The sequence below is a fragment of the Chelonia mydas genome, chromosome 14, assembly GCF_015237465.2.
Source record: "Chelonia mydas isolate rCheMyd1 chromosome 14, rCheMyd1.pri.v2, whole genome shotgun sequence".
In the NCBI taxonomy this organism is placed as follows: domain Eukaryota; kingdom Metazoa; phylum Chordata; order Testudines; family Cheloniidae; genus Chelonia; species Chelonia mydas.
Genome location: NC_051254.2, coordinates 38,104,602 through 38,127,905, shown reverse-complemented (window position 1 = coordinate 38,127,905; position 23,304 = coordinate 38,104,602). Strand labels below are relative to the sequence as shown.

Sequence of the window (23,304 nt, the reverse complement as noted above, 5' to 3'; positions counted from 1 at the left end):
AAGACCCGGGTACCTGAGACAGCAGCAGGGGAAAGGTGTTTGAATGATGCTCGCAAATCTCAAGCCGCGCAGAGACCAGCAAAAGATCAGCACTTCACTCCGCTGAGCTGCAACGTCTCGTAACCACGTTGTTAACCTGCTGCAGCGCTGGACCCGGGTAACCAGCTGCATCCGCAGCAGCATCTCTGCGCAGCACAGCTTCCCCGCCACAGCTGAGTTCCCTCTCCGTGTCCCCGATGGCGGCTTCCCAGACTGCCCCAGGCCTCCTCCGTCTGTCCCCACATCCCCTGCTGCAGCCGCAGTGGGCAAGTGGCCTGAGAGGTCTCTGTTTATCCCACATCACGTACCCTGCAGGCCCCTAGTGCGAGCTCCCCTGACACCGGCTGCCCTCGGCCATTGGGGCCCAGCCCTCACTTGGGGGATGGGAGCTTGGTCTCTCTGCAGTCCCTGGTCTCTCTGCTGGGATGGACAAACAGGGGGAAAATGGGAGCAGGCCTTGCTGGGTGTGGTTGTGTGACAGGGTCACCTGCCCCCCTAGGGCCCAGGCTGAGATCCCAGCACGTTCCACAGGCCCCTGAGCCGCCATCAGATGGACTCTCAGCCTCGGGCCCTGTGGTGGTGGGGGAGGCTCTGGGTCATTGCCCTGGGGGAGCTGCAGGGGGAGGGAGGAGATTTAGCTCCTCACAGACAATTTTAACAGTTCTAAAGCTTCAACTTTCTGAATCTCAGTGTCTAGTGTCATTAAATAGTTCGGGTCTGACCAAAATATTGTCTGATGCCCCCAGAATTGATACATTTTTTCACCAAATCCTCCAGGGTTTAAATTGGTTGGGTCCTTCCTGCTCAGCAAACAGCAGGAGTCACTTTCAGGCAAGGAAACCCCGCCCCCGCCCTCCCCCGCTTGCTGCTGAAGGCCCACACAGTGTGAACTCAGGAAACTGAAACTTACCCTGTCCCACTGCCCAGAGGGAGCCATGGCTGCAGAGAGCCCGGTGGAAAGTCTCCAAGAGGAAGCGACATGTCCCCTCTGCCTGGAGTATTTTAAGGACCCAGTGATTACAAACTGTGGGCACAATTTCTGCCGCGCCTGCATCGCCCAGTGCTGGGAGGGACCCGACACAGCCGCCTCCTGCCCTCAGTGCAGAGAAACTGTGCAACAGAGAAACCTCAGGCCCAACAGGCAGCTGGCAAATGTCGTAGAAATCGCCAAGCGGCTGAGTTTCCAGGCAGCAAAGGGAGCAGGAGGGGGTGGGGTGTGTGGGGAACACCAGGAGGCTCTGAAACTGTTCTGTGAAAAGGATCAAACCCCCATCTGTGTGATCTGCAGAGAGTCCCGGGCTCACCGCGCTCACACGGTGGTTCCCATACAGGAAGCTGCCCAGGAGTACAAGGTAGGGAGTTGCTGCGCAATCTAATGGGTAATAACTTTGGATGTTAATTACAGGTTAATGGTGTAACCATGTCATTCAGCTGTGTGTAGCCTTCATTGTATGAAAGCTGACTGGGGGACTTACAAGCTGTGGCTGGTATTACTCTGTTTATTGTTATTTGCATCCCCTAGAGACGTCAGATGAGATCTGACCTCGATTGTGGGGGCCTTGCACAAAACCCAGTGAGGGACAATCCCTGCCCTGAGCCATTTACAGTCTAACTGGACAAGAAACACAAAGGGTGGGAGGGGAAATTGAGGCACAGTGAGGGGAAGTGACTTGTCCAAGGTGACTCAGCAGATCAGTGGCAGAGCTGGATATAAAAACCTGGTTTTCCAAGGCCCAGTTCAGTGCTCTAACCACTAGCTACTCTGCCCCTTTCAGCAGCACTGAGTAGTGATGAAGTGCAAACCGTAGGAGGAAAAGACTCCTTGACACAGGTCCTAGGCCCGGCAGGGAGAGGAGGTTTCCCACTGGGATTCTGAACTCCTGTCCTGATCCATGAGGGTTAAACTCAGATGCTGCCAGCCTGCACTAGAGGAGATCACTGGGCTGAACACGGTGTGGGACCCTGAGCACCTTCAGTCCACACCCACAAGGGCTCCAGTCAGTGCAGGTCCATGCCACCTGCCACTGGGATCAGACTTATCTTCAGCAAAACTAACCCCTGGGCCGTGCGGACCAGTGCCAGTCTGACCTGTTCTCGTGTGTTCATGGGCAAGGACCAGCCAGCGTGGTTCCGTTAGTCCCACCAGGCAGCCCTTTGAAATCTGCCAGAATCCACCACTTCTGGGGTCTTTGCTAGGGACTTTGGGGTAGCTACCCAGAGGCCATTGCCAGGGGAAGGGGCTAGGACAGCACTAGGGCAAACCCCAGCTGTTCGTAACACAAATCAACACATCTAATGGGGTACAGGGCTGAAAGTCAATGGAGTTGGACTCCTTTGAGCATCCCAGCCTACATGGCTGCCCCCGGTGGCTTCTGGGATTGGTATCACTGTTTATTAAATCTTCTCAAAAAACAGCTTTATAGATTCACCACCATGGGACACCAGTTTTCCACTGGTTCGACTCAATGGAGAAAGTGGATGTAATAACTTCAAACAAAACGCGCCCAATTTCCATAAATCAGGTTTCATTTCCTTGGTGTCTCTGATGTCCTACCAAGAGAAAGACCCACTGTTGTATACAATATAGTGTGACTGTGTTGGTCCTGGGCTATTAAAAAGACAAGGTAGGTGAAGGAATTTCTGCTCATGGCAGCTTCTGTGGTGAACGACAAGCTTTCAAGCTTACACAGAGCTCTTCTTCAGGCCTGGGAAAGAGTATGTTCCCCAGAGCTGAGTTGTGTGTCACTTTTTTACCAACAGGAACTGGGCCAGCAGAAGGTATTGCTGTACCCCCCTAGTCAATCTAGGAAGACTGCCTGTTATGTAGAATTCTGGGTGGGAAAACACCTCATCCACCCCCTACAACCCTGAAAATAAACCCACCAAATCATTTCTGTTTGTCAGGAAAAAATTCAAGCCCATTTGAAGACTCTGAGGGAAGAGAGAGAAAAGCTGCTGGGATTGAAAGTGGCTGGAGAGGAGAGAAGCCGGGAGTATCTGGTCGGTGCCTGTTCTTCGCCTGCTGGGACATGGAGCTGGGAGGGATGTTTATTGGTAGATTTCTCTGTGGCCTTGTGTGTGTTTCTCCGTGATCATGGGATACTGTGTGTGTGTGTGTGTGTGTGTGTGTGTGTGTGTGTGTGTGTGTGTGTGTGTGTGTGTGTGTGTGTGTGTGTGTGTGTGCGCGCGCGCACACATGCGTGCGCATATCACAAATGTTCTCTCCCTGGAGAAGGAGAACAGCGTCTTCTGCAGGATCTAAGATGCAGTTTAGTTAATGAGTTAATTACAACCCCTTGTGGCTTTCACAAAATTTCTCCCAAACCGCACTGACTATATCCCGGTATGCATGGAGACAGCCCTTGCAGAGAGATTGGGCCCAAATGGGAAGCTGTAAGAAAATCCTCTCCCTTGTGATCACAGTGTAGAGTCAAGTGTCGGGATGGGAAGAATGGTGGGTTTTGAACCTCAGCCCACAGAGACTCTCATTACAACCCGACCGCTCTCCAGAGCCAGCAGGGGAGGCGCTAGTGGAACTCTGGCCCACCAGAGGATCTGCCTACGAAGCTCCTGATTGGAGCAGACGTTCGGGTGCATGAATTACGCCAGCAGGAGTCACGGGAAGTTGTCCAAACAACTGAGTGAACTCCCGATCTGCTGTTGGACTGGACCCTGACTCTGGCTTGGCCCTGGCGTTGTTCCTGACTCAGGTTTGACCTGCAGTACTGCTGTCTGACTTTGGCTTGACCCTTCGCGTGGCTGCCTGACTCCGACTCCAGTCCTGATCCCCCGTGTGACTCCAGACACTGATTCTGGCTCAGCCTTTGGCATGACTTCTGAGCTCGACTGTAGCCCCAACCCTTGGTGAGATCCTGACTTTGACTCCAGCTCTGACTTTGGCTGTAGTTCCTGACTTCTGACTGCAGCTCTGAGCACTAGGCCTGACGGCTCAGGGCCTGGTCTCTCCACAGATGTGTTAGAGATTGCAAAGAAACTCTCTCTTGTAAGACTGTATGAAAGGTCATCAGGCTCCATCCGTGTTCCTGACCAGCCCTTTCCTTATTTCTTCTAGAAACAGACAGAAACCGAGAGGCAGAAGATTGTGTCTGAATTTCAGCAGCTGCGTCAGTTCCTGGAGGAACAAGAGCGACTCCTGCTGGCCCAGCTGGAAAAGCTGGACAAGGAGATTGTGAAGATACAGAATGAAAATATCACCAAACTCTCAGAGGGGATTTCCCATCTCAGTGAGCTGATCAGTGAGATGGAGGGGAAGTGTCAGAAGCCAGCAAGTGAATTCCTGCAGGTGAGACTGAGCTAGAAACATCCCAAATCCCAACACAGGGACAGGAAGTATGGGCACCGGGGTCCAGCAGTCAGAGATCTCAGTGTAACTCAATGTGGGCATTGCTGAAATGTGAATGACTATTGTTCTTTGCAGACTCACAGACACATTGATATTAGAGATGGAAAAGCCCCATTATCTCAGTGAAATCATGGCCCCGGGCCAGAGCAGGGCTGATTTTCCCTGTATTTGCAAAACCCCTTTCCTGGAATCCCAAGTGTGTGTCCGGTGGTACTGAGATTTTTTTTAATGTCTCTCTCCTCTCTCTCCCCTCTAGGATGTCAGAAGCACCTTGAGTAGGTACGTGGCTCTCTCTCTCACTCCCACACATACTTGGCAATGCTGGGGAAGAGCATGGAGATGATGTTTGCACCGCATCTCCACAGCAACATGTGTGGGGATTTTGGATACAAATCTCTCAGATAAACTTAATCCTGAGGTTCTCACCCTGGTACAGAAGACTCTGGAATTCTCCATTCAGTGGAAAAGACTGACCTCAAGTGTTTCCGAGAGATGTCACATCCCTGGGGGAGTGGCTGCCTCAGGATTGTGGGGATGGAATATGGGCCTGTCACTATTGGGGCCCTGGTTACCATTCAGCCCAAGGCAGCAGTGGTCAAGAGTCTTTCCCACCTGAGTCTTTCCCGGCCTGAGGACAGTTTGGAGACCTGTGTGGAATGAGCTGGGGAGGGGGGAGTTGGTGTCTCAGTTTAGTTCGTAGTGGACAGATTTCTACAGCACTTTACATAGGAACCTCCTGTCCCTCAGAGCATGGAGGCCAAGGAGTGAATTGGCCATGGAGACTCAATTCCTCTTTTGTCCCCAGAGCTGATCTCACCAGACCAGAGTTGAAGAATATTAATGAGTCCTTAGAAGGGAAGGTTGTACAGCCATGGGCTGTGTTGCATCTGCTCTGAGGCTGGGAGAAGACGAGGAATTCGAACTCCAGGCATATTAGAGCAGCGACTCACTCGCCAGAACTTATCATGAGTCACACAATGAAATATAATCACGTGAAATTGTTTCTCTCTAGGTGTGAGAAGGGAAAGTTCCAGCAGCCAGAGGAGATTTCTCCTGAACTGGAAGAGCGAGTCAGCGATTTCTCCCAGAAAACTATTGTGCTAATGGAGACTCTGAGGAAGTTCAAAGGTACCCAGAAGGGATCTAGGAATGGAAATTGGGAAGAGCCTCTGAGACTGTGGGAAGAGAATGGTGCTGGTCAATTGGTTCACACTTAGATGATGCTTCTATTTAATTTTTGGGTGAGAAGGCCAGACATTTGGGTCCAAGACACTCAGGTTGATTAATTCAAACCTTTGTTTGCACTAGAAACATGCTTTTCGATTACAGTTACAAAGTAAGAAATGACTCATCGACTTTAAGGTCAGAAGGGACCATCGTGATCCATTTACTCTGACCTCCTGCACATTGCAGGCCACAGAACCTCCCCACCCACTCCTGCAATTTACCCGTAAACTCTGGCTGAATTACTGAAGCCCTCATATAATGATTTAAAGACTTCAAGTTACAGAGAATCCACCTTTCTTCTAGTTTAACATCGGTAAATGATACGTGCCCCATATGGCAGAGGAAGAAAAAATCAACCCCAGAGTGTCTGGCAATTTGATTTGGTGGAAAATTCCTTCCCTATCCCAAATATGGTGGTCAGTTGGAGACTGAGCATTTCAGAAGACCCAACAGCCAGACACCTGGGAAAGATTTCTCTCTAACTCAGAGCACTTCCCGACTCGTGCCCCATCACCAGCCATTGGGATATTTGCTACTAGCCATCGCAAATAGAAAGAAGTGCTGGTCAGTTCCCTTCTCCTGGGGCATAGGTGGGTCATGGGGGATTTCTCCTAGGAAGCTCTAATTACCCCTTACAATGTCTGGAATATCAGACACATCCAAATTGCATATTTACTAGTTCTTTTCCAATCACCTTTGAGTGGTATGAATATTAAGTACCTTATATAGGTCAGACACTACACATGCATGAACACATCATTGGCAGGGCTTTTTTTCTTCAAGTTATTTTCATGTTATTGTTCTCTTCTCTGATTGGTTTATTCCCACTGATTATGCACACGCCACTTTCCCCCTTGTCTCCACACAGGGGGTATTGGACTTTGCTAACTTCTCTGTGGCTGGATGCACAGCCCCCCCTCAGCCTAGCTCCAGCCCATCAATGCTACCCCCCACTGCAGAGCGCCCCTCAGCCTAGCTCCAACTCTTCAGTGCTGCCCCCCCACTGCACAACTCCCCTCAGCTAAGCTCCAGCCCCTCATTGCTACCCCTCCCCCAGCTGCACAGATCCCCTCAGCCTAGCTTCCCAGGAGCAGCAGGGATGAGGGACAGTGGGAAGCCACTTCTGGGAGCCACCAGAGGTGAGTCCCCCTGCCGAAGAATTTGTTCCACCCTGGCCCCTGCTCACAACAGACCCCCGCCCACAGCCAGAGCTTGTCCCTTTGTCCTGGTCAGGAGACAGAGGAGGTTCTCATTGACCCTGGGATCACCCCTGCCCGGAGAGGGGTGCCCTGGTCACAGTGTGGTGATGGGAAACCCTGCTCCACTGAGAAACCCCCCTCTTCTGCTTCCCACATCCTGTGACATGATGGGGGATCTCCCATGTAAGGGACACAGACAGGGGAGAGACATGGGGTAAGTGGTGTAGAGGTGGGACACACACACACACACACACACACACAGACACTCATCCTCCCAGCAGACATATTATTTAAACAAGAAAAATAAAAGACTAGTGACAACAATGCACTGAAATATGGTTTTAGGAGAAATATTTATTTCAATGCCACCATCCCACAAAAAATATTGACTGTGGCAATGAGGGACATTCAAAAACACTCACCTGAGTTGAATTTATTACTATTATTATTGTTCATTATTTATTAACGAGCTAGGTTATAGTTTTTTCGGTGTTGAAAATTGTGTGTTATTTTACGGGTTGAATGATGACTGAATGACATAACCCCCCGCCAATGTCCGCCACCCACTCCGGTAATTTTGTCAACTGTGCGTCGCACAACATGATGCTGCCTGACCCTGGCCAAAGGGACCAAAGTGGGTAAAGTTACTTTTCTGCCAAAGTCTTTGTATGATCTGGGTCTAGGTTATGACAAAAGGCCGTGAGTGAATGAGACAAACCAACCGGAGTTTGAAGGGCGGGAGGGGATGAGGAGGGGAAAAGTAAATCTCTCTTACAGATTGTGTGTCCTGGGATGGTTGTGAGGCTGAAAGGACGTTGGTTCCATTGCTGGGAGATGGCTGAATGAGAGAAGAAGTAGAAGGTTTCAGTTAGTTTCTATTAAATGCCTGAGTGTGTCTCTGGGCCTCTCAATCTGTTTCTCTGTCATGATGAAAACACAGTTCTATGCGTTCAGAGTGGGGACGCTCTTATAAATATGAAAGTCTGAAATCTCGTCTCTTTTCTCCTTTCCCCCGCCAGACACTCTGCCCTCTGCACTGGAATCCCTAGGAGCACACAGACAGGGTGAGTTTGCAGCTGGAGATTGTCTTTAAATTAGGAGAAAATTCCAGTGAAAACATCTTCATGAGATTGTAACGAAAGTTACCAACCAAATCACCAGTGGCTGTGTCACACAGAGCTCTAAAAATAACCTGTTCACAGTGAGGAGATCCAGGGGCACTGGAACATGCGGGTCGGGGGGCCAAGCTCACCCTCTTTTCAACATGGGCATAGTTTGGGGGCAGGGCACCATGTTGGCCCCCCAAACTGCAAGCCTTGGGCAGGCGTGGAGCATCGCAGCATTGGCTGTGCTTCATGGAGGGGCGGCTGATCAACTCCGCCCTGTGTAGTGCAGCTTCTTCCTGGTGCTTGTCCCTCTCAGTGGCCCCACCCCTGCTCCTCTTCCCCCTGGACCCTCCACCTGCCCTGGGTGGCGCACGCCGGAGAGTGGACATGGGAAGGTGGAGGGTCGGGGCTCTCCATAGGGGCCAAGGCTCCCAGCCTGGCCAGGGGCAGGGCCTCGGTGGGAAGATGAAGAGTGGGGCAGCGCCAGGGAGAGGGTGTTAATCCTCCTACTCTCTGGTGTTAATCAGCTCTTCCCCAATGCTGCATCTTCCTCTCTCTTCCCAGCCCTGGGAGTGGAGACTGCATTAGAGGAGGGAGATTTCCTCTGGGCTTCAAAACTGAACCTGCTTCCTCTGCTCCCTCCCCACTAAAACCTTTCTTGGTTTGTCTCTCGTGCTGGGAATGGAGCAGAATCAACAGGGGTAGCTGGGAGCTGACGCTTATGCAAGCAAATGGGAAATTAATGAAGTGGGTCTCCTTACAGAGACTGAGGAAGTGCCGTGACATCCCTGCTCAGTCTCAGGTGCCCAGGACAGAGGGAGCTCCCTGCGATCCAGGCCAGTCCCAGCCAGAACAGGGCTGCTGGGGAGAGTGAGAAATGGCCCCAGCCTCCCCCAGGGCTGAGCTCTGCCCCTAACGCTCTGATTCTCTCTCTCCAGTGAATGTGACTCTGGATCCAGACACGGCTCATCCCCAACTCGTCCTGTCTGAGGGTGGGAAAAGTGTGAGATGTGGAGACACGCGGCAGCGACTGCCCGACACCCCTGAGAGATTTGACGCTGAGCCCTGTGTGCTGGGCTGTGAGGGATTCACCGCGGGGAGACATCGCTGGGAGGTGGAGGTGGGGGGTGGCCGATACTGGGCTGTGGGGGTGGCCAGAGAGTCTGTGGGGAGGAAGGGAGGGATCAGCCGTAGTCCTGAGGGGGGGATCTGGGCTGTGGGGTGGTGGTGGGGTCAGTTCCGGGCTCTCACCTCCCCTGTGACCCCCCTGCCCCGGCGCCGGGCCCCCAGCAGGATCCGGGTTTGTCTGGACTGTGACCGGGGGCAGGTGACATTTATCGATGCTGGTGACGAGGCCCCGATCTTCACTTTCCCGCCGGGCTCCGTCCCTGGGGAGAGAATCCGCCCCTGGCTCGAGGTGCGGGGGGGATCCCGGCTCCGCCTGTGTCCCTGAGACCCACAGCAGAGGGGGGAACCGGAAATCAGCCCCTCGAGCCTCACGGACCCTAGTCTCTATGATCTTGGAGGACTCCCATCGACCCAGGCCCTGGCCCCTCCTCTCTATGACCCCTGGAAGCTCCTCCCCCTCCCTCCCTACAGCCCCAGGCATGGGAGGGGGAGGGGGAGGAACCCCTGGGGCTGCAGGAGGGGCAGAGGGGCCCTGAGGGGCAGAGGTGGGGGCTGGGCAGGGACCCAGCATGAATCAATCAGGGGTTGGGGGGCTGGGGAGAAGCAGCAGCAGGGAGCCGGTTTGTGCAGATCGGTGGGATTGGATCTCATGGGGTCTCCCAGCCAGAGCTCCTGCCGCAGGGGCCCAAGTCACTTCAGGACAACTGGTCGCACTGTCATGGTCCCACACACACATGGGGGTGGTGGAAGGGATGGGTAGGGGGTGCCGATTGATGGAAAAACCATTGCATAACCTTAAAAAAATCATCATTCAGTCAGTCTCATGATTTTTTGAAACTCCTGAGGTTGGCAGCACTGGGGGAGGCAGGGACAGGGCGGGTTTAACCAGAGGGAATTAGAAAAAGCAAGAAGGAAAATGTGAATGAAAATAAAACAAGAAGAAAGGGAGAGTCCAGGAGAAAAGGTGGAAAATATAAATGAGAAGAGTGACAGGAAACTATCCCTGAGAGGGGAACCAGCCAGGGGCAGCAAGAGGGGAAGGGATAAAATTGGGGGTGGAGGGGTGGTAGGATGGAGCAGCCATGGGGGCTGATCTGTAACAGGGAGGGGAGGAGAGTGGGAGAAACACAGGAAAATAAACAGGGATCAGAAGGGAGGGTTAGAAAAATGAATAGAAAAGGAGAGTAGGGAAGGGAAGGGAACAGAGATTTATGACATGTTACTGAAAGTGAGACTGTAAGTCTTTAATTCCCTATATTAATTCCTGGCCATTGGTGCTATTTTAGTGCCATTAAGAAAACTGTTCTCAGTAGCTGGGGATCTGCTTGCCATGCTGTGGTTATTAAGGCTCCTTCTCAGCTCCGTTTACTTACCACCTTTAGTAATTACTGTAAATAAAACATTACAAACAATTCTTCTTGTTTGTTCCACTTTACTGTCCCAGCTGCAGTTGTCGGGGGCAGAGCCGTGGGATTTGCTTCCTGACTTGGTTGTGTCCCCCCCGGACCCTACAGGGAATATCGCGCCTCCAGGAGGAGAGTTTGGGGTTTTACTGGGATGTGTCACTCTCCAGCCTGTGCTCTGTCTCTGTCCTGTGCACACCCGTGTCAATCAGGAATTGCTCAGCTGTGCTCTGCGGAGACGTGACTGGTTGCACAGGGGGCAAGCCATGAGGGGACTCGGGCGTTGCAATGCTGAGCGTCACAGTGAGTCATGTTTAGGCAGTGAGACAATCACAGGAACAGCAGCACTGTGACCCTCAGAGCTGAGTCAGGGGCCTAAACTCCCTAGACAATGCATGGGCAACATGGCACCTTACAATGCGATTCACAAAAGCCAGCTCAGTAGGCGGGGAGCCATGTAAGCTGGCCAATGGGAGATGCCGACAAGGGGAAAAAGGGTGTCCTGAGCCACACCCCTCATGGATAGGCGCCTAAATCTGGGATGCAGAGTGCTGTCTGTCTCTGCTTAGCAACCCACAAACAGGAACCCACCACCTGACGTCCGGGGCCTCCAGTCGCGGCTGCTGCCAGTGTCTGGTAGTGGTGGTGGTGGCTGGAAGCCCCGGGCCCTTTGAAATCGCCCCAGCAGGCTGCAGGGCTCCTAGGCTCACGTGCTGGATGGGTGCAGGGGCAGCTTAGGGGAAGGAAAATCTCTGGACCCCAGCAGGATCCCCACTGAGGGAAGTGGGGGGTGAGAAGAGGCCCATGACCCCGGCAGATGATGTGGGGCTGAAGCCCCGACCCCCTGTGTGCGTAGCTGGCCTGAGCCCCTCTCTCTCCCGTGCCCCCTGCAGGGAGCTGGCTCTCACTCTCAGGCTGTGGAGTAATTCAGGCCAAATCTACTCACCTTGGTATCTCCATTTCCCCCATCACCACACAGCCATGAATGGATTCAGCCTAGGAGGCAGGGTCAGCTTTAGCCCCATGTGGCAGGTGGGATCTAGGGCACCCAGAGGTGAAGTGACTTTCCCAAGGCTAAGCAGGGAGTCTGTGGCAGAGCAGAGAACTAAACTCAGCACCCCCGAGCCCCAAGCCTGTGCCTGAACCACTGGGCCACCCTTCCTACCCGAGGAGGGGGAACCTCCTCTGCCGCTTCGAGTGTGTGTGTGGGAGCGGGCACTAGAAAGAGCAGCCAGGAGGTGGGGAGGAGAGAGATGGGTAAAAGGACATGGGTGGGAAACAAGAAGGGGGAAACATCAGGAAGGGAAGCAAGGACTTAGAGAAGAAACAAGAGAGAGCGAAAGGGGCAGGGAGAGCGATAGGAAGGGAGAGGAGAAAAGAAGAAGGGAGAGGGGAAAGACTCCCCACTGCTTGTGCCTCCCATCCACCTTCTTCCCACGGCCATCAGTGTCCCTCAGGTCCCAAACAAGCCCTACGCAGGGGTGAGGCACAGAGTGAACACAGTGTCTTTACTTAGGGGTGTTAGTGAAGACAGCGTGTAGCTGGGTGTAATGATTTTAACACACTGTAATTCATGGTAATGTAATGATGTAGTTCATTACTATTGTAATACTAAGGACATTGTTAGGATACCAGTGATGGACACACGTTCAATAACTAGAATATGAAGGAAATGTATAAATATGATGAAAATTGTCAGTTTTGGGGGGAGGCTGAGCCCCCGCAAACACACACACCTCACCCTTAAGGCAGGAGGAGGCAGAAAGGAGTGAGCAGTGGGCTGGAGGCACTCGGGGGGATGGGACCTATTAGGAGGTGGCAGAGCAGGGGCAGGAAGAGGTGGAGTGGGGTGAAGTGGGGGCTTGGCCTTTGGGAAGGGGGCTGAGCCAGGATGGGGCACCCACCGGCCAAACGAAAAGTCAGCACCTATGGCGCGTGGGGTGGTACCAGCGGTGGTGGCGAAGGCAGCCGGGTGGGCATGTGGAAGCCCTGGCCATGCCGGAAGAGCGCCCCCCGCAGGGCAGCCGGCAGCTCGCTGGGCACCACCCAGCACAGGCGCAGCACCGCCCAAATGTCTGGCGGATGGAGTCCACATGGGCGTGGCTTGTGCATGCGGGCAGCAGCGGGGGCCCATTGACTGTTCTGCCCTGGGGCCCGGAATTGCTGTTGGCGGGACTGGGGGACTGTGCTCATGTCCTGCTTGGGGCCCACAGCCCAGCTCCATGTGCGTTCCCATAGCTTGCCCTCTCTGCCCATTTCCCTTTCTGTTCACTGGGCTGTGTTAGATCAAAGATGACATGCATTTTTGGGGCTTTTCTTTTATATGATGAAATAAGATGTTCAGTAATCATCATCATATCAGACATGTGTACCTGGATGGAGGCCGGAGGCTGGGCACTTTAAGGGAACTGCGTTGTTTGGACTTCTGAGTAAGCAGTGAGGTAATAGAGAAGCTGGTTTGTGTTTGGTAAATCTAAGTATTGGAATATCCACCAGCTTGTGGGGTTTGTCTGCCCCGTTCTGTTTGCAGTTCACCCTAATAGAGTGACCTCAGCTGGCCCCCAGGGGACGCCATTGTCACACCTGCATCACCCAGTGCCGGGGGGGATTCGCTACAGACATCTCCTGCCCTCAGCGCAGAGAGACCTTTCCCCAGAGGAACCTCCGGCCGAACAGCCAGCTCAGGAATGTTGTGGAAGCAGCCAGAGAACTAAGGTTGCCGTCAGGGAGGGAACCAGAACCAGAGAGACTCTGAGGCCTTGTCTACGCTACGGGGTTAGGTCAAAGTTAGCCGTGTGAGGTCGATTTCAAAAAGGCCGAGTCTACACAACCAACCCCATTCTGTCGACCTAAAGGAGTCTTAAAATTGACTTCTGTTCTCCTCAGCGAGGGGAGTAGCACTAAAACTGACCTTGCAGGGTCGAATTTGGGGTAGTGCAGACACAAATCGACGGTATTGGCCTCCGGGAACTATCCCAGAGTGCTCCAGTGTGACCGCTCTGGACAGCACTTTGAACTCCGATGCACTAGCCAGGTACACAGGAGAAGCCCCGGGAACTTTGGAATTTCATTTCCTGTTTGGTCAGCGTGGCCAACTCAGCAGCACTCAGCAGCACAGGTGGCCATGCAGTCCCCCCAGAATCGCAAACGAGCTCCAGCATGGACCGAACGGGAGACACTGGATCTGATTGCTGTATGGGGAGAAGAGTCTGTGCAGGCCAAACTCCGATGAAAAAGAAGAAAAGCTAATATATTTGCCAAAATCTCACAGGGCATGATGGAGAGAGGCATGATGGAGAGAGGGACACACAGCAGTGCCGTGTGAAAGTTAAGGAGCTCAGGCAATCCGACCAAAAGACAAGGGAGGCAAACGGTCGGTCCAGGTCAGAGCCCCATACATGCTGCTTCTATGATCAGCTGCATGGCATTCTAGGGGGAGACCCTACCACTACCCCACCACTGTCCATGGTCACCTGCAAGGGGGGAGTCTCACGCAACAGGGAAGAGGATTTTGTGGATGAGGAAGAGGAGGAGGAGGAGGAGGAGAATGCACAGCAGGCAAGCGGTGAATCCGTTCTCCCCGGCAGCCAGGACCTTTTCATCATCCTGGAGCCAATACCCTCCCAAGGCGGGATCCCGACCCTGAAGCCAGAGAAGGCTGCTCTTGTGAGTGCACATTTGTAACGACAGTACAGGGTTTAAAAGCAAGAGTGTTTAATGTTTGATTTGCCCTGAAGAATTGGGGTGCATTTGCGGCCAGTACAGCTACTGGAAAAGTCTGTTCAGATGTCTGGGGATGGAGCAGGAATCCTCCAGGGACATCTCCATGAAGCTCTCCTGGAGGTACTCTGAAAGCCTTTGCAGAAGGTTTCTGGGGAGGGCTGCCTTATTTCGTCCTCCACGGTAGGACACTTTACCACGCCAAGCCAGTAGCAAGTAGTCTGGAATCATTGCAGCACAAAACATGGCAGCAAATGGTCCTGGGTTTTGGTCGCATTCAAGCAACATTCAGTCTATATCTTTCTGTGTTAGCCTCAGGAGAGTGATATCATTCATGGTCACCTGGTTGAAATAGGGGAATTTTTGTAAGGGAACAGTAAAAGGACCCCATTCATGGTGGGCTGTTTGCACTTGGCTAAAAGGGATCATCCTGCAGAATAGCCACATGGTGGGGTGGGGGAAGGTGTATACTGCACATCCACCCAAAAACTGCAGCCCCTCCTTTTAAATGTGAAACCCAACCCATTGCTTGCTCTGGGAAAGGAGGGGGCAGGAGTTTGAAACCGTTCCCACATATTATGAAGGTATAAGAAGCCAACCCCATGTACCAAAAGGCTTACCATGGCTGTCTGGAAACCGAATTCTGTTGCCCAGCTGTTTGTGATGTGTCACCATACTGGCAGGTACTCTATATAAAAGGCAAAATTCGACCTGGTACCTAAAGCACATGTGCTGTCTGCTGTGAATTGCTTGATTCACTGTGAAAGAGTCTCCCTTTTGTTCTCAGAAATGTGTCATCTTAAATTTTACTCTCCCATTTTATCTCTCCCCCCGGTGCAAATGTTTCTAGGCTCCCCCTATCATCTCCGTCCCTGAGGTTATCGTAGATTAGAAGGCAAAAAAATCCCACTCTCGATGACATGTTTTCCGAGCTCATGCAGTCCTCCCGCACTGATAGGATGCAGCTTAATGCATGGAGGCATTAAGTGGCAGAGGCCAGGAAAGCATTAAGTGACCACGAAGAGCAGAGGCAGGATGCGATGCTGAGACTAATGGGGGAGCAAACAGACATGATAAAGCGTCTTTTGGGAGAGCAAACGGACATGATGAAGCATTTGTTGGAGATGCAGGAAAGCCAAGAAGAGCACAGACTCCCGCTAAATGCATTGTAGAATGGCATGCCCTCCTCCCCAAGTTCCATATCCTCCTCACCCAGACGCCCAAGAATGTGGGCGGGGGGAGGCTCCGGGCACTCCACTCCAGAGTGGCTACAATAAGCAATGTGGCCTTGTCCTTCCCTTCTCCCCCACCCCACCCCACCCCACCCCACCCGGGCTATCTTGTCCATTATCTCACTTTTTTTTAATTAATAAAGAAAGAAAACATGGTTACAAAACAATAGTTACTTTTATTTCTAAGTGGGGAGGGTGGTTGGCTTACAGGGAATTAAAATCAACAAAGGGGGCGGGTTTGCATCAAGGAGAAACACGCACAACTGTCACACCGTAGCCTGGCCAGTCATGAAACTGGTTTTCAAAGCCCCTCTGATGCACAGCACGCCCAGCTGTGCTCTTCTAACCGCCCTGGTGTCTGGCTGCTCAAAATCGGACAGCAGGCTATTTGCCTCAACCTCCCACCCCCCCATAAACATCTCCCCCTTACTCTTACAGATATCGTGGAGCACACAGCAAGCAGCAATAACAATGGGAATGTTGGTTGCGCTGAGGTCTAATTTAGTCAGCAAACAGCGCCAGCGAGCTTTTAAACGTCCAAAGGCACATTCTACCACCATTCTGCACTTGCTCAGCCTATAGTTGAACTGCTCCTTACTGCTGTCCAGGCTGCCTGTGTATGGCTTCATGAGCCATGGGAGCAAGGGGTAGGCTGGGCCTCCAAGGATAACTCTTGGCATGTCAACGTCACCAATGGTAATTTTCCAACCTGGGAAGAAAGTTCCTTCTTCCAGCTTTCCGAAGAGACCGGAGTTCCTAAAGATGCATGGGTCATGCGTCATGCACTGGTGGTGATACTGGGAAACTGGAGTGTCTAAGGGAATTGCGCCTTGTATGACTTGTGGTTAGCCAGTGGGGTAAAATCAAAGTCTTCTCTGTTTGGCTGGTTTGGTTTGCCTTGGTGTGCAAAAAAAAACCCAGCCTTGGGCTGTAACTGCCCTGCTCTAAGCAATTTGCCCTGAATTAATACTTTCAGTTGTGTCCCACCAAAGCCAGCATCATTACACATGGCTTCCAGAACGTCTGTGTGTGTGGCCTCCTCACATTCTTCCTCACGCCAGTGGCCCCTGGCTAAGCTCTGCGCATACTGCAGGATAATGTGTGAGGTGTTTGCAATGCTCACAACAGCAGTGTACAGCTGTATAGGCTCCATGCTTGCAGTGGTCTGGCGTCTGCATGGATAACCCAGGAAAAAAGGCGTGAAACGATTGTTTGCCATTGCTTTCAAGGAGGGAAGGAGGGAGGAGGAGAGGCTGACGACATGTATTCAAAACCACCTGTTTTTATTCCCATCAGGCATTGGGAGCCTAACCCAGAATTCAAATGGGAAGCAGGAACTGTGGGGTGGCTACCCACAGTGCATTGCTCTGTGAGTTGATCCTAGCCATGGTAGCAAGGACGGACGCACTCCGCTGACCTAATGTGCCTACTGGGGACACGCACCTTCGACTTTATAAAATCAGACGCTAAAAGTTGACTTAAATAAATTTGACCTAATTTCATAGTGTAGGTATACCCCTAGCAATGACTCACAGACTTGAGAGGTTCAAGGGACAATTTTGCAGCCACTGAATCTGAGTAATACACAAACACTGAGTTCAAACAGGGCCCTGCATCGGGGGAATTTGTCTCTTCTCATCTTTATAGACTGCAAGCTCTTTGGGACTGGGACCTTGGTACATTCATGCCATGCACAGATCCCCAGCTGGGGAGAGGTGGCTGAGGACCCCAGAGCAGTAGTTCTTGGAGGGAACACCCTATTGAGATGCAAGGGGAAGTTTCCTCCTCTCTGACCTATTAGATCAGGCTCTCTGCAGACTCAGGCACACATCACTGTATCAGTTTTGCTTGGGCCACATTTTCAACCTTTTCTTTTCAATCATATGGGCTGGACCTCATGGGGTGGGGACACAGGCAGGGGGCTGCTCTCGGGCCCCCTCCATCCTGGGCAGGTGGAGGGTCTGCGGCTCCCCACAGCTGCTCAGGCTCCCTGTGCTTACCCAGGCCGGGCTCCAGCTTCTAGCCTGGGTAGGGCTTCGGGGGAAGAGGAGGGGTAGGGGGCGGGGCCTGTGACGAAAAGTGGGAGGTCCGTGACCCCTTGTCCGCGCTCTCTTCTGGTGCCCAGGAGTTCCATGCAGCAGAGTGAGGGCTGCTTTGTTCATGATTGATGTGGATGCCCTGCTGGCAGTGCCTGGGCTGTCAGGGGTGCGGTGGGGGCAGCTCGTTCCTTCCATTCCTGGCCTGGCAGCAACACGGAAACATCTTGCTTCAGTCCTGTGTGTGAGGAACGTGCCTCCCATGGAGCTCTAGTGCCCACGTCTCCCTAATGAACAGTGCTGGGTTGAGAGGCTGGGGCACCACCAGTGGCCAGGGCTCCCTGCACCTGCCCAGAGGAAGGAGCCTTCAGGGCAGAGATTGAGGTGGAGCCAGAGATCAGGGGAGAAAATCTGGGAAACTGGGAGATTCTGTGGCTCTGAGAGACTGAGTCTGAAGAGGGAAGGACTGAATTAACCCGGATCCAGAGTGTTTCCTGCCTTGTATTTCTGGGCAGCCTCGTCCAGGAGAAGCACCGGGTGAGATCTGTGCTTTGGGGATCTCTCACAAACCACACACACGGCTTCCCCGTCCTCTCCACAGAACAGATCCAGGGCTTTGCCGTGTCTCTCACACAGCTTCTCTTTTCCTGGTTTGAAATCCAGTTGTCAGATTTTTTTCACTAGAGCTCCTAGCTGATCGTTATTCCGGAGGGCCCCTTTCTGGATTCGGGCTCTGCAGCTGGGGCAGCACAAAGGGTCATAGGCCGTATCTGCCCATGTCTCCCAGGACTGAGGGATGGTCGCTAGGTCTGTCAGATAGTCCAGGCACATTGAGTATTTGGTTTCCTCTTGGATTTCCCGTATAGGAGTCGCTGAAGCCAGGGATGCTGGGATCTCTCCGATTCTGTTCTCTCTGTATCCGAAATGGTTTTGCTGAAAATGGGAGGTCCCATATCAGCTGCACAGGTGCAAAGGAGAAAGGAGAGGCCAGGAGGAGGAGCTGGAGAAAGATAAGGAAAGAAGGAAGCAGGAATTCCATCGGCAAGGAATGGGGAGCAGCAGGTGATAATGGAGCAGAAAGGGAATGAAAGGAAAAGGGGGAGAAGGAAACAAACAAACAAGGACACAAAAGTTTAAACTCAGGGTCTGTCTGCACAGTATGTGTCTGCGGCCTCACTGCTCTTGGCAGTGTGTTCGCTCCAGCAGTGTCAGCCTGTGTACTCGTACCCGAGCTGGGAATCACACCTCCCAGGTGCTGTGTAGACGAGCCCTCAATTGAACTAGGACATTCTGAATTCACAATGAGGCGCGTGTCCACAGCCACAAGCAGACTTGCACCGAAACAATGGGCGGGAACTAAACCCCACTGAGTGATTTCAGTGACAATCTGTGTGCAGAGGAGCCTTGGCTTGGCTGCGTCTTGCTGCACATCTCACCACCCGCCTGGGACCAGCCGGGCAACAGGGGCTCCCTGGGTCAAGGTGAGAGGCAGCGGGAGCGTGCTAGTGATAAGGCGTAAAAACGTCAGCACAGCAATTCATTAATCAGGAGCAACCCTTGAGCTGAAGGGAGATTTTATGGTAAATATTCAAAGCTGTCTGAAAGTGCAGTCTGAAGGTTAAAGCCCAGCCGATTCAAAGTGCCATCAAAGAGCTGGAAGGAAGACTGTAGTTTTAAACTTTGTAAATCTCCATAGACAGAAGGGAAAGTAACAATCCTACCCATCCCCACCCACCGCCACCCGCCACCCGCCCAGATCTGGATTAACTCTTTTGGGGGCCAGGGGCTATTAGATTTTGTGGGACCTCCTAGGCTCCGGGGTGCAGCCAAAAATGCAGGGTTCAGAGTGTGGGAGGGGGCGGCGGGAGACATACCCTTATTCTTCCTGAGGCCTGGTCTATACTACAACTTAGCTATTACCAGCAGGAGAGTGGGGTGGGGGGAGAGAAAACCTTTTGTAGTGGTAAACACCCATTTTTTCATGCTTTGTGTGTATAAAAAGATCTTCTATACTTTCCACAGTATGCATCCGATGAAGTGAGCTGTAGCTCATGAAAGCTTATGCTCAAATAAATTGGTTAGTCTCTAAGGTGCCACAAGTACTCCTTTTCTTTTTGGTGAGTATTTGCTTCAGGTTGGGGGGCTGTCTGTAGACAAGGACTGGCCTGTCTCCCAAGATTTGTGAGAGTGATGGGGCGTCCTTCAGGATAGGTTGTAGATCCTTGATAATGCGTTGGAGAGGTTTTAGTTGGGGGCTGAAGGTGACGGCTCGTGGCGTTCTGTTATTTTCTTTGTTGGGCCTGTCCTGTAGTAGGTGACTTCTGGGTACTCTTCTGGCTCTGTCAGTCTGTTTCTTCACTTCCGCAGGTGGGTATTGTAGTTTTAAGAATGCTTGATAGAGATCTTGTAGATGTTTGTCTCTGTCTGAGGGGTTGGAGCAAATGCGGTTGTATCGTAGAGCTTGGCTGTAGACAGTGGACCGTGTGGTGTGATCTGGGTGAAAGCTGGAGGCATGCAGGTAGGAATAGCGGTCAGTAGGTTTCTGGTATAGGGTGGTGTTTATGTGACCATCGCTTATTAGCACCATAGTGTCCAGGAAGTGGATCTCTTGTGTGGACTGGTCCAGGCTGAGGTTGATGATGGGATGGAAATTGTTGAAATCATGGTGGAATTCCTCAAGGGCTTCTTTTCCATGGGTCCAGATGATGAAGATGTCATCAATATAGCTCAAGTAGAGTAGGGGCGTTAGGGGACGAGAGCTAAGGAAGCGTTGTTCTAAGTCAGCCATAAAAATGTTGGCATACTGTGGGGCCATGCAGGTACCCATAGCAGTGCCGCTGACTTGAAGGTATACATTGTCCCCAAATGTGAAATAGTTATGGGTGAGGACAAAGTCACAAAGTTCAGCCACCAGGTTTGCCGTGACATTATCGGAAAACACTATCCACTACCATAAAGTTCCGGTTTCCCCCACACTGGCGGTCCCGCTGGACTGGGGCTGTGTCTTTCCCTCCCCCCGGGACAGGGGTTGAACTGAGGCAATTTCCAGTGTTACTTTCACTTTCCCCGGGCGAAGGCTGCGAGCCGAGCGCAAGTTTATCAATCGGTACAAACCCCATTTTGGCTTCACAACCTTCCGCGGAGAAGCCCCAAAACAAAACTGCAGCTCTGCAATTGCCAGAATGAGCTGAGCCACATCCGTGACCGACAGGAGCCAGAGGAGCCAGCCAGAGGAGCGAAGTCTGACCACACCTGACTGCTCAGAAGACCCAACCAGGTGGGTTAATTTTTCTCCAGAAGGACTATTTCTAACGTCTAATGCACGCTCCTTACTGCTTGGACAGATTATTCAAAACACAAGGAGTAAATAATTCTGTGAGAATTTGTTTCTCTCTTTATGGGAGGGAGGAGGGATAGCTCAATGGTTCTAGCATTGGCCTGCTAAACCCAGGGTTGTGAGTTCAATCCTTGAGGGGGCCTTTAGGGACCTGAGGCAAAAATTGGGGATTTGTCCTGCTTTGAGCAGGGGATTAGACTAGATGCCCCCCTGAGGTCCCTTCCAACCCTGATACTCTATGATCATTTGTTTCTCTCTTTACGGAAACTTTACAATACCTCTACATTCAAAGTGATTTACCGTCAAATACATTGTGGGTTGTTTTACAGCTTGATGAATTAGTACCTAAAAGGTTGTTACAAGGAGGAGGAAGGTAAATTGTTCTCATTAACCTCTGAGGATAGGACAAGAAGCAATGGGCTTAAATTGCAGCAAGGGGGGTTAAGGTTGAACATCAGAAAAAACTTCCTAACTGTCAGGGTGGTTAAGCACTGGAATCAATTGCCAAGGGAGGTTGTGGAATCTCCTTCCCTGGAGATTTTTAAGAGCAGGTTAGATAAATACCTGCCAGGGATGGTCTAGATCAGAGGTTCTCAACCTTTTTCTTTCTGAGCCACCCCCACGACATGCTGTAAAAACTCCATGGCTCACTTGTGCCACAATAACTGGTTTTCTGCGTATAAAAGCTAGAGTCAGTGTTAGCGGGTAGCAAGTAGGGCAAATGCCTGGGGCCCCATGCCACAGGGACCCTCATGAAGCCACATTGTCCCATGCAGTGGGGCTTCAGCTTTCTGCCCTGAATCTTTGCATACCTCACAGGTTAAGTCATATTGGGCTAGATCCTCAACTGGTGTGAATCAATGTAGCTGCTGCACTGAAGTCAATGGAAATATGCTGATTTACTCCTGCTGAGGTTTTGACCCATTGTGTCCTTAAGATTCAAAAATGTGTGTTTCTGGTGAACTTACTTATTATTCAGCTATCTGGTTCATTTATTTTTTATATTTGACAGTGTCATAGTACAGAATTGTCATTGAAGTAAGCAGGGGGTTACATGCACAATTCTCATTAACAGTAGTATTTTTCTTGGGATTTTGCAATGCCATTGCCTTCTAATGATTCGTAACTTTCATGCTTATGCATGCACAAACCAGAAGGAATAGGACTGAAGGAGGGCAAAAGGAAATTACCAGACTAAAAATACTGGTCTTATCACAAAATTGTGCGTAGCCCAAGCAACGCCTACCACGGTGTTTAACAACACTTCATGCAAAACTGAAGGAAAGCATCATCTTATCTACTCTATCAACAGTTCCTAGCTTTGCAGTAAGATTATAGTCCTCCTAGATAAACTGATGCCAAAATAAAAGCCATATCTTAAAGAAACAGTTCACCTTTTTATTTAGGGACTTATTCAAAGTCCATTGAAATCAACAGGTGTCTTTTTGTTGACTTCAATGGGCTTTGGAACAAATTCTGAATGCTCTTTTCTAAGAAAAAAAATCAAAGAAAAAGACACTTATGGGCAAAATTCTTCACCTTGTTAAATTCTGGTTCTCTGCTTCCCTTCATACATAGATTTCCCAGTGTCATCTGTGGTAATTCAGTGCACACAGGGAGAGCAGGATTCCACTTAAAAGAACCATCATTCCTATGGGAAATTCGTCGTTAGCACTTCTGCAAATAATCCAACATTGCTCGAAAGGCTGATCTTCCGTTGTTAAATGATTTTACAACATTTGAAGATGTGCTGCTCTACTTAAGTTCTGGCATATTTGATATAACATAATGACATTATAACATGTGAAGGTCAGGACAGCGTGAGAATGAACTCTGAGGTACATTTGAGATCACAGTGAGGGGGGAACTCAAAAGTTTATAAGGTTAAGTGTGGTTTGGAACCAAAAATGTGGATGCTTGTAGAAACCAATTCAATGTATTGGTTCTGCAAAAATGGGCTGTAAGTACTGCGCTGCCTCTGTATCAGTGTTTTGACACTTTCAGGAATTAGAAAAAGGTAGAATGTCACACTGGATCCCTTAAAACTCTAGGCTCCAAGTCCCTCCACTGATAGAAATCAGTGTAACTGTTAGAGTTGGTTGAAACATTTTCAACTGAACATCTTTTCACTGAAAAATTTCCTTTTGCGAAAGCCAAAACATTTATCAGGAACATAAATTATGATGAAGTTTTCAATGGTAACATTTCTGAGGTTCAAGGTGGACTCTCCAATCGCTTACAGAGAGAGAAAAACAACAACCCATTTTAACATAATTCAGTTTCACAAAAGGGTTCTGTTTTCATTCCAATGTGGACCAAAACCAAATTCAGAAACCTTCAAAGTTGTTGCAAAATTGAATTGTTTTTCTCCATCCATCTCTAGTAGCTACATTAACTTTCATGGTGCTATGCTGAGTGAAGCCAGCTGGTGACCTGGGCCCACCTGTTATGCAGGAAGGCAATGTCTATTTTAGAAGGATTCAGGGATTTAATGATATTCAGTGGAATTCACTT

General features: G+C 51.0%; 2 protein-coding genes and 1 long non-coding RNA gene across 4 annotated transcripts in view; 2 read left to right on the top strand and 1 right to left on the bottom strand.

Moving 5' to 3' along the window:
- The window catches only part of LOC102942663 (tripartite motif-containing protein 10), a 66,913-nt gene that overhangs the window by 30,549 nt on the left and 13,060 nt on the right, over positions 1-23,304 (top strand).
- Positions 923-10,474, top strand: LOC114020888 (zinc finger protein RFP-like). Of its 2 annotated transcripts, none has more exons than XM_043528177.1 (7): positions 923-1,391; positions 2,944-3,093; positions 4,112-4,342; positions 4,659-4,681; positions 5,415-5,530; positions 7,848-7,892; positions 8,873-10,474. In XM_043528177.1, the coding sequence occupies exons 1-7, from the start codon at positions 975-977 to the stop codon at positions 9,385-9,387; spliced, it is 1,497 nt and encodes a 498-aa protein (XP_043384112.1). In that variant the 5' UTR covers positions 923-974; the 3' UTR covers positions 9,388-10,474. The 2 variants fall into 2 exon arrangements, with proteins under 2 accessions (XP_043384112.1, XP_043384113.1); XM_043528178.1 differs by having other exon boundaries at positions 924-1,391; positions 2,944-3,039.
- Positions 11,412-16,345, bottom strand: LOC122462896. Its single transcript, XR_006285778.1, has 3 exons — positions 16,335-16,345; positions 15,965-15,967; positions 11,412-11,528 (listed from the first exon to the last, which is right to left on the bottom strand). It is a non-coding gene; the product is annotated as an uncharacterized LOC122462896 (long non-coding RNA).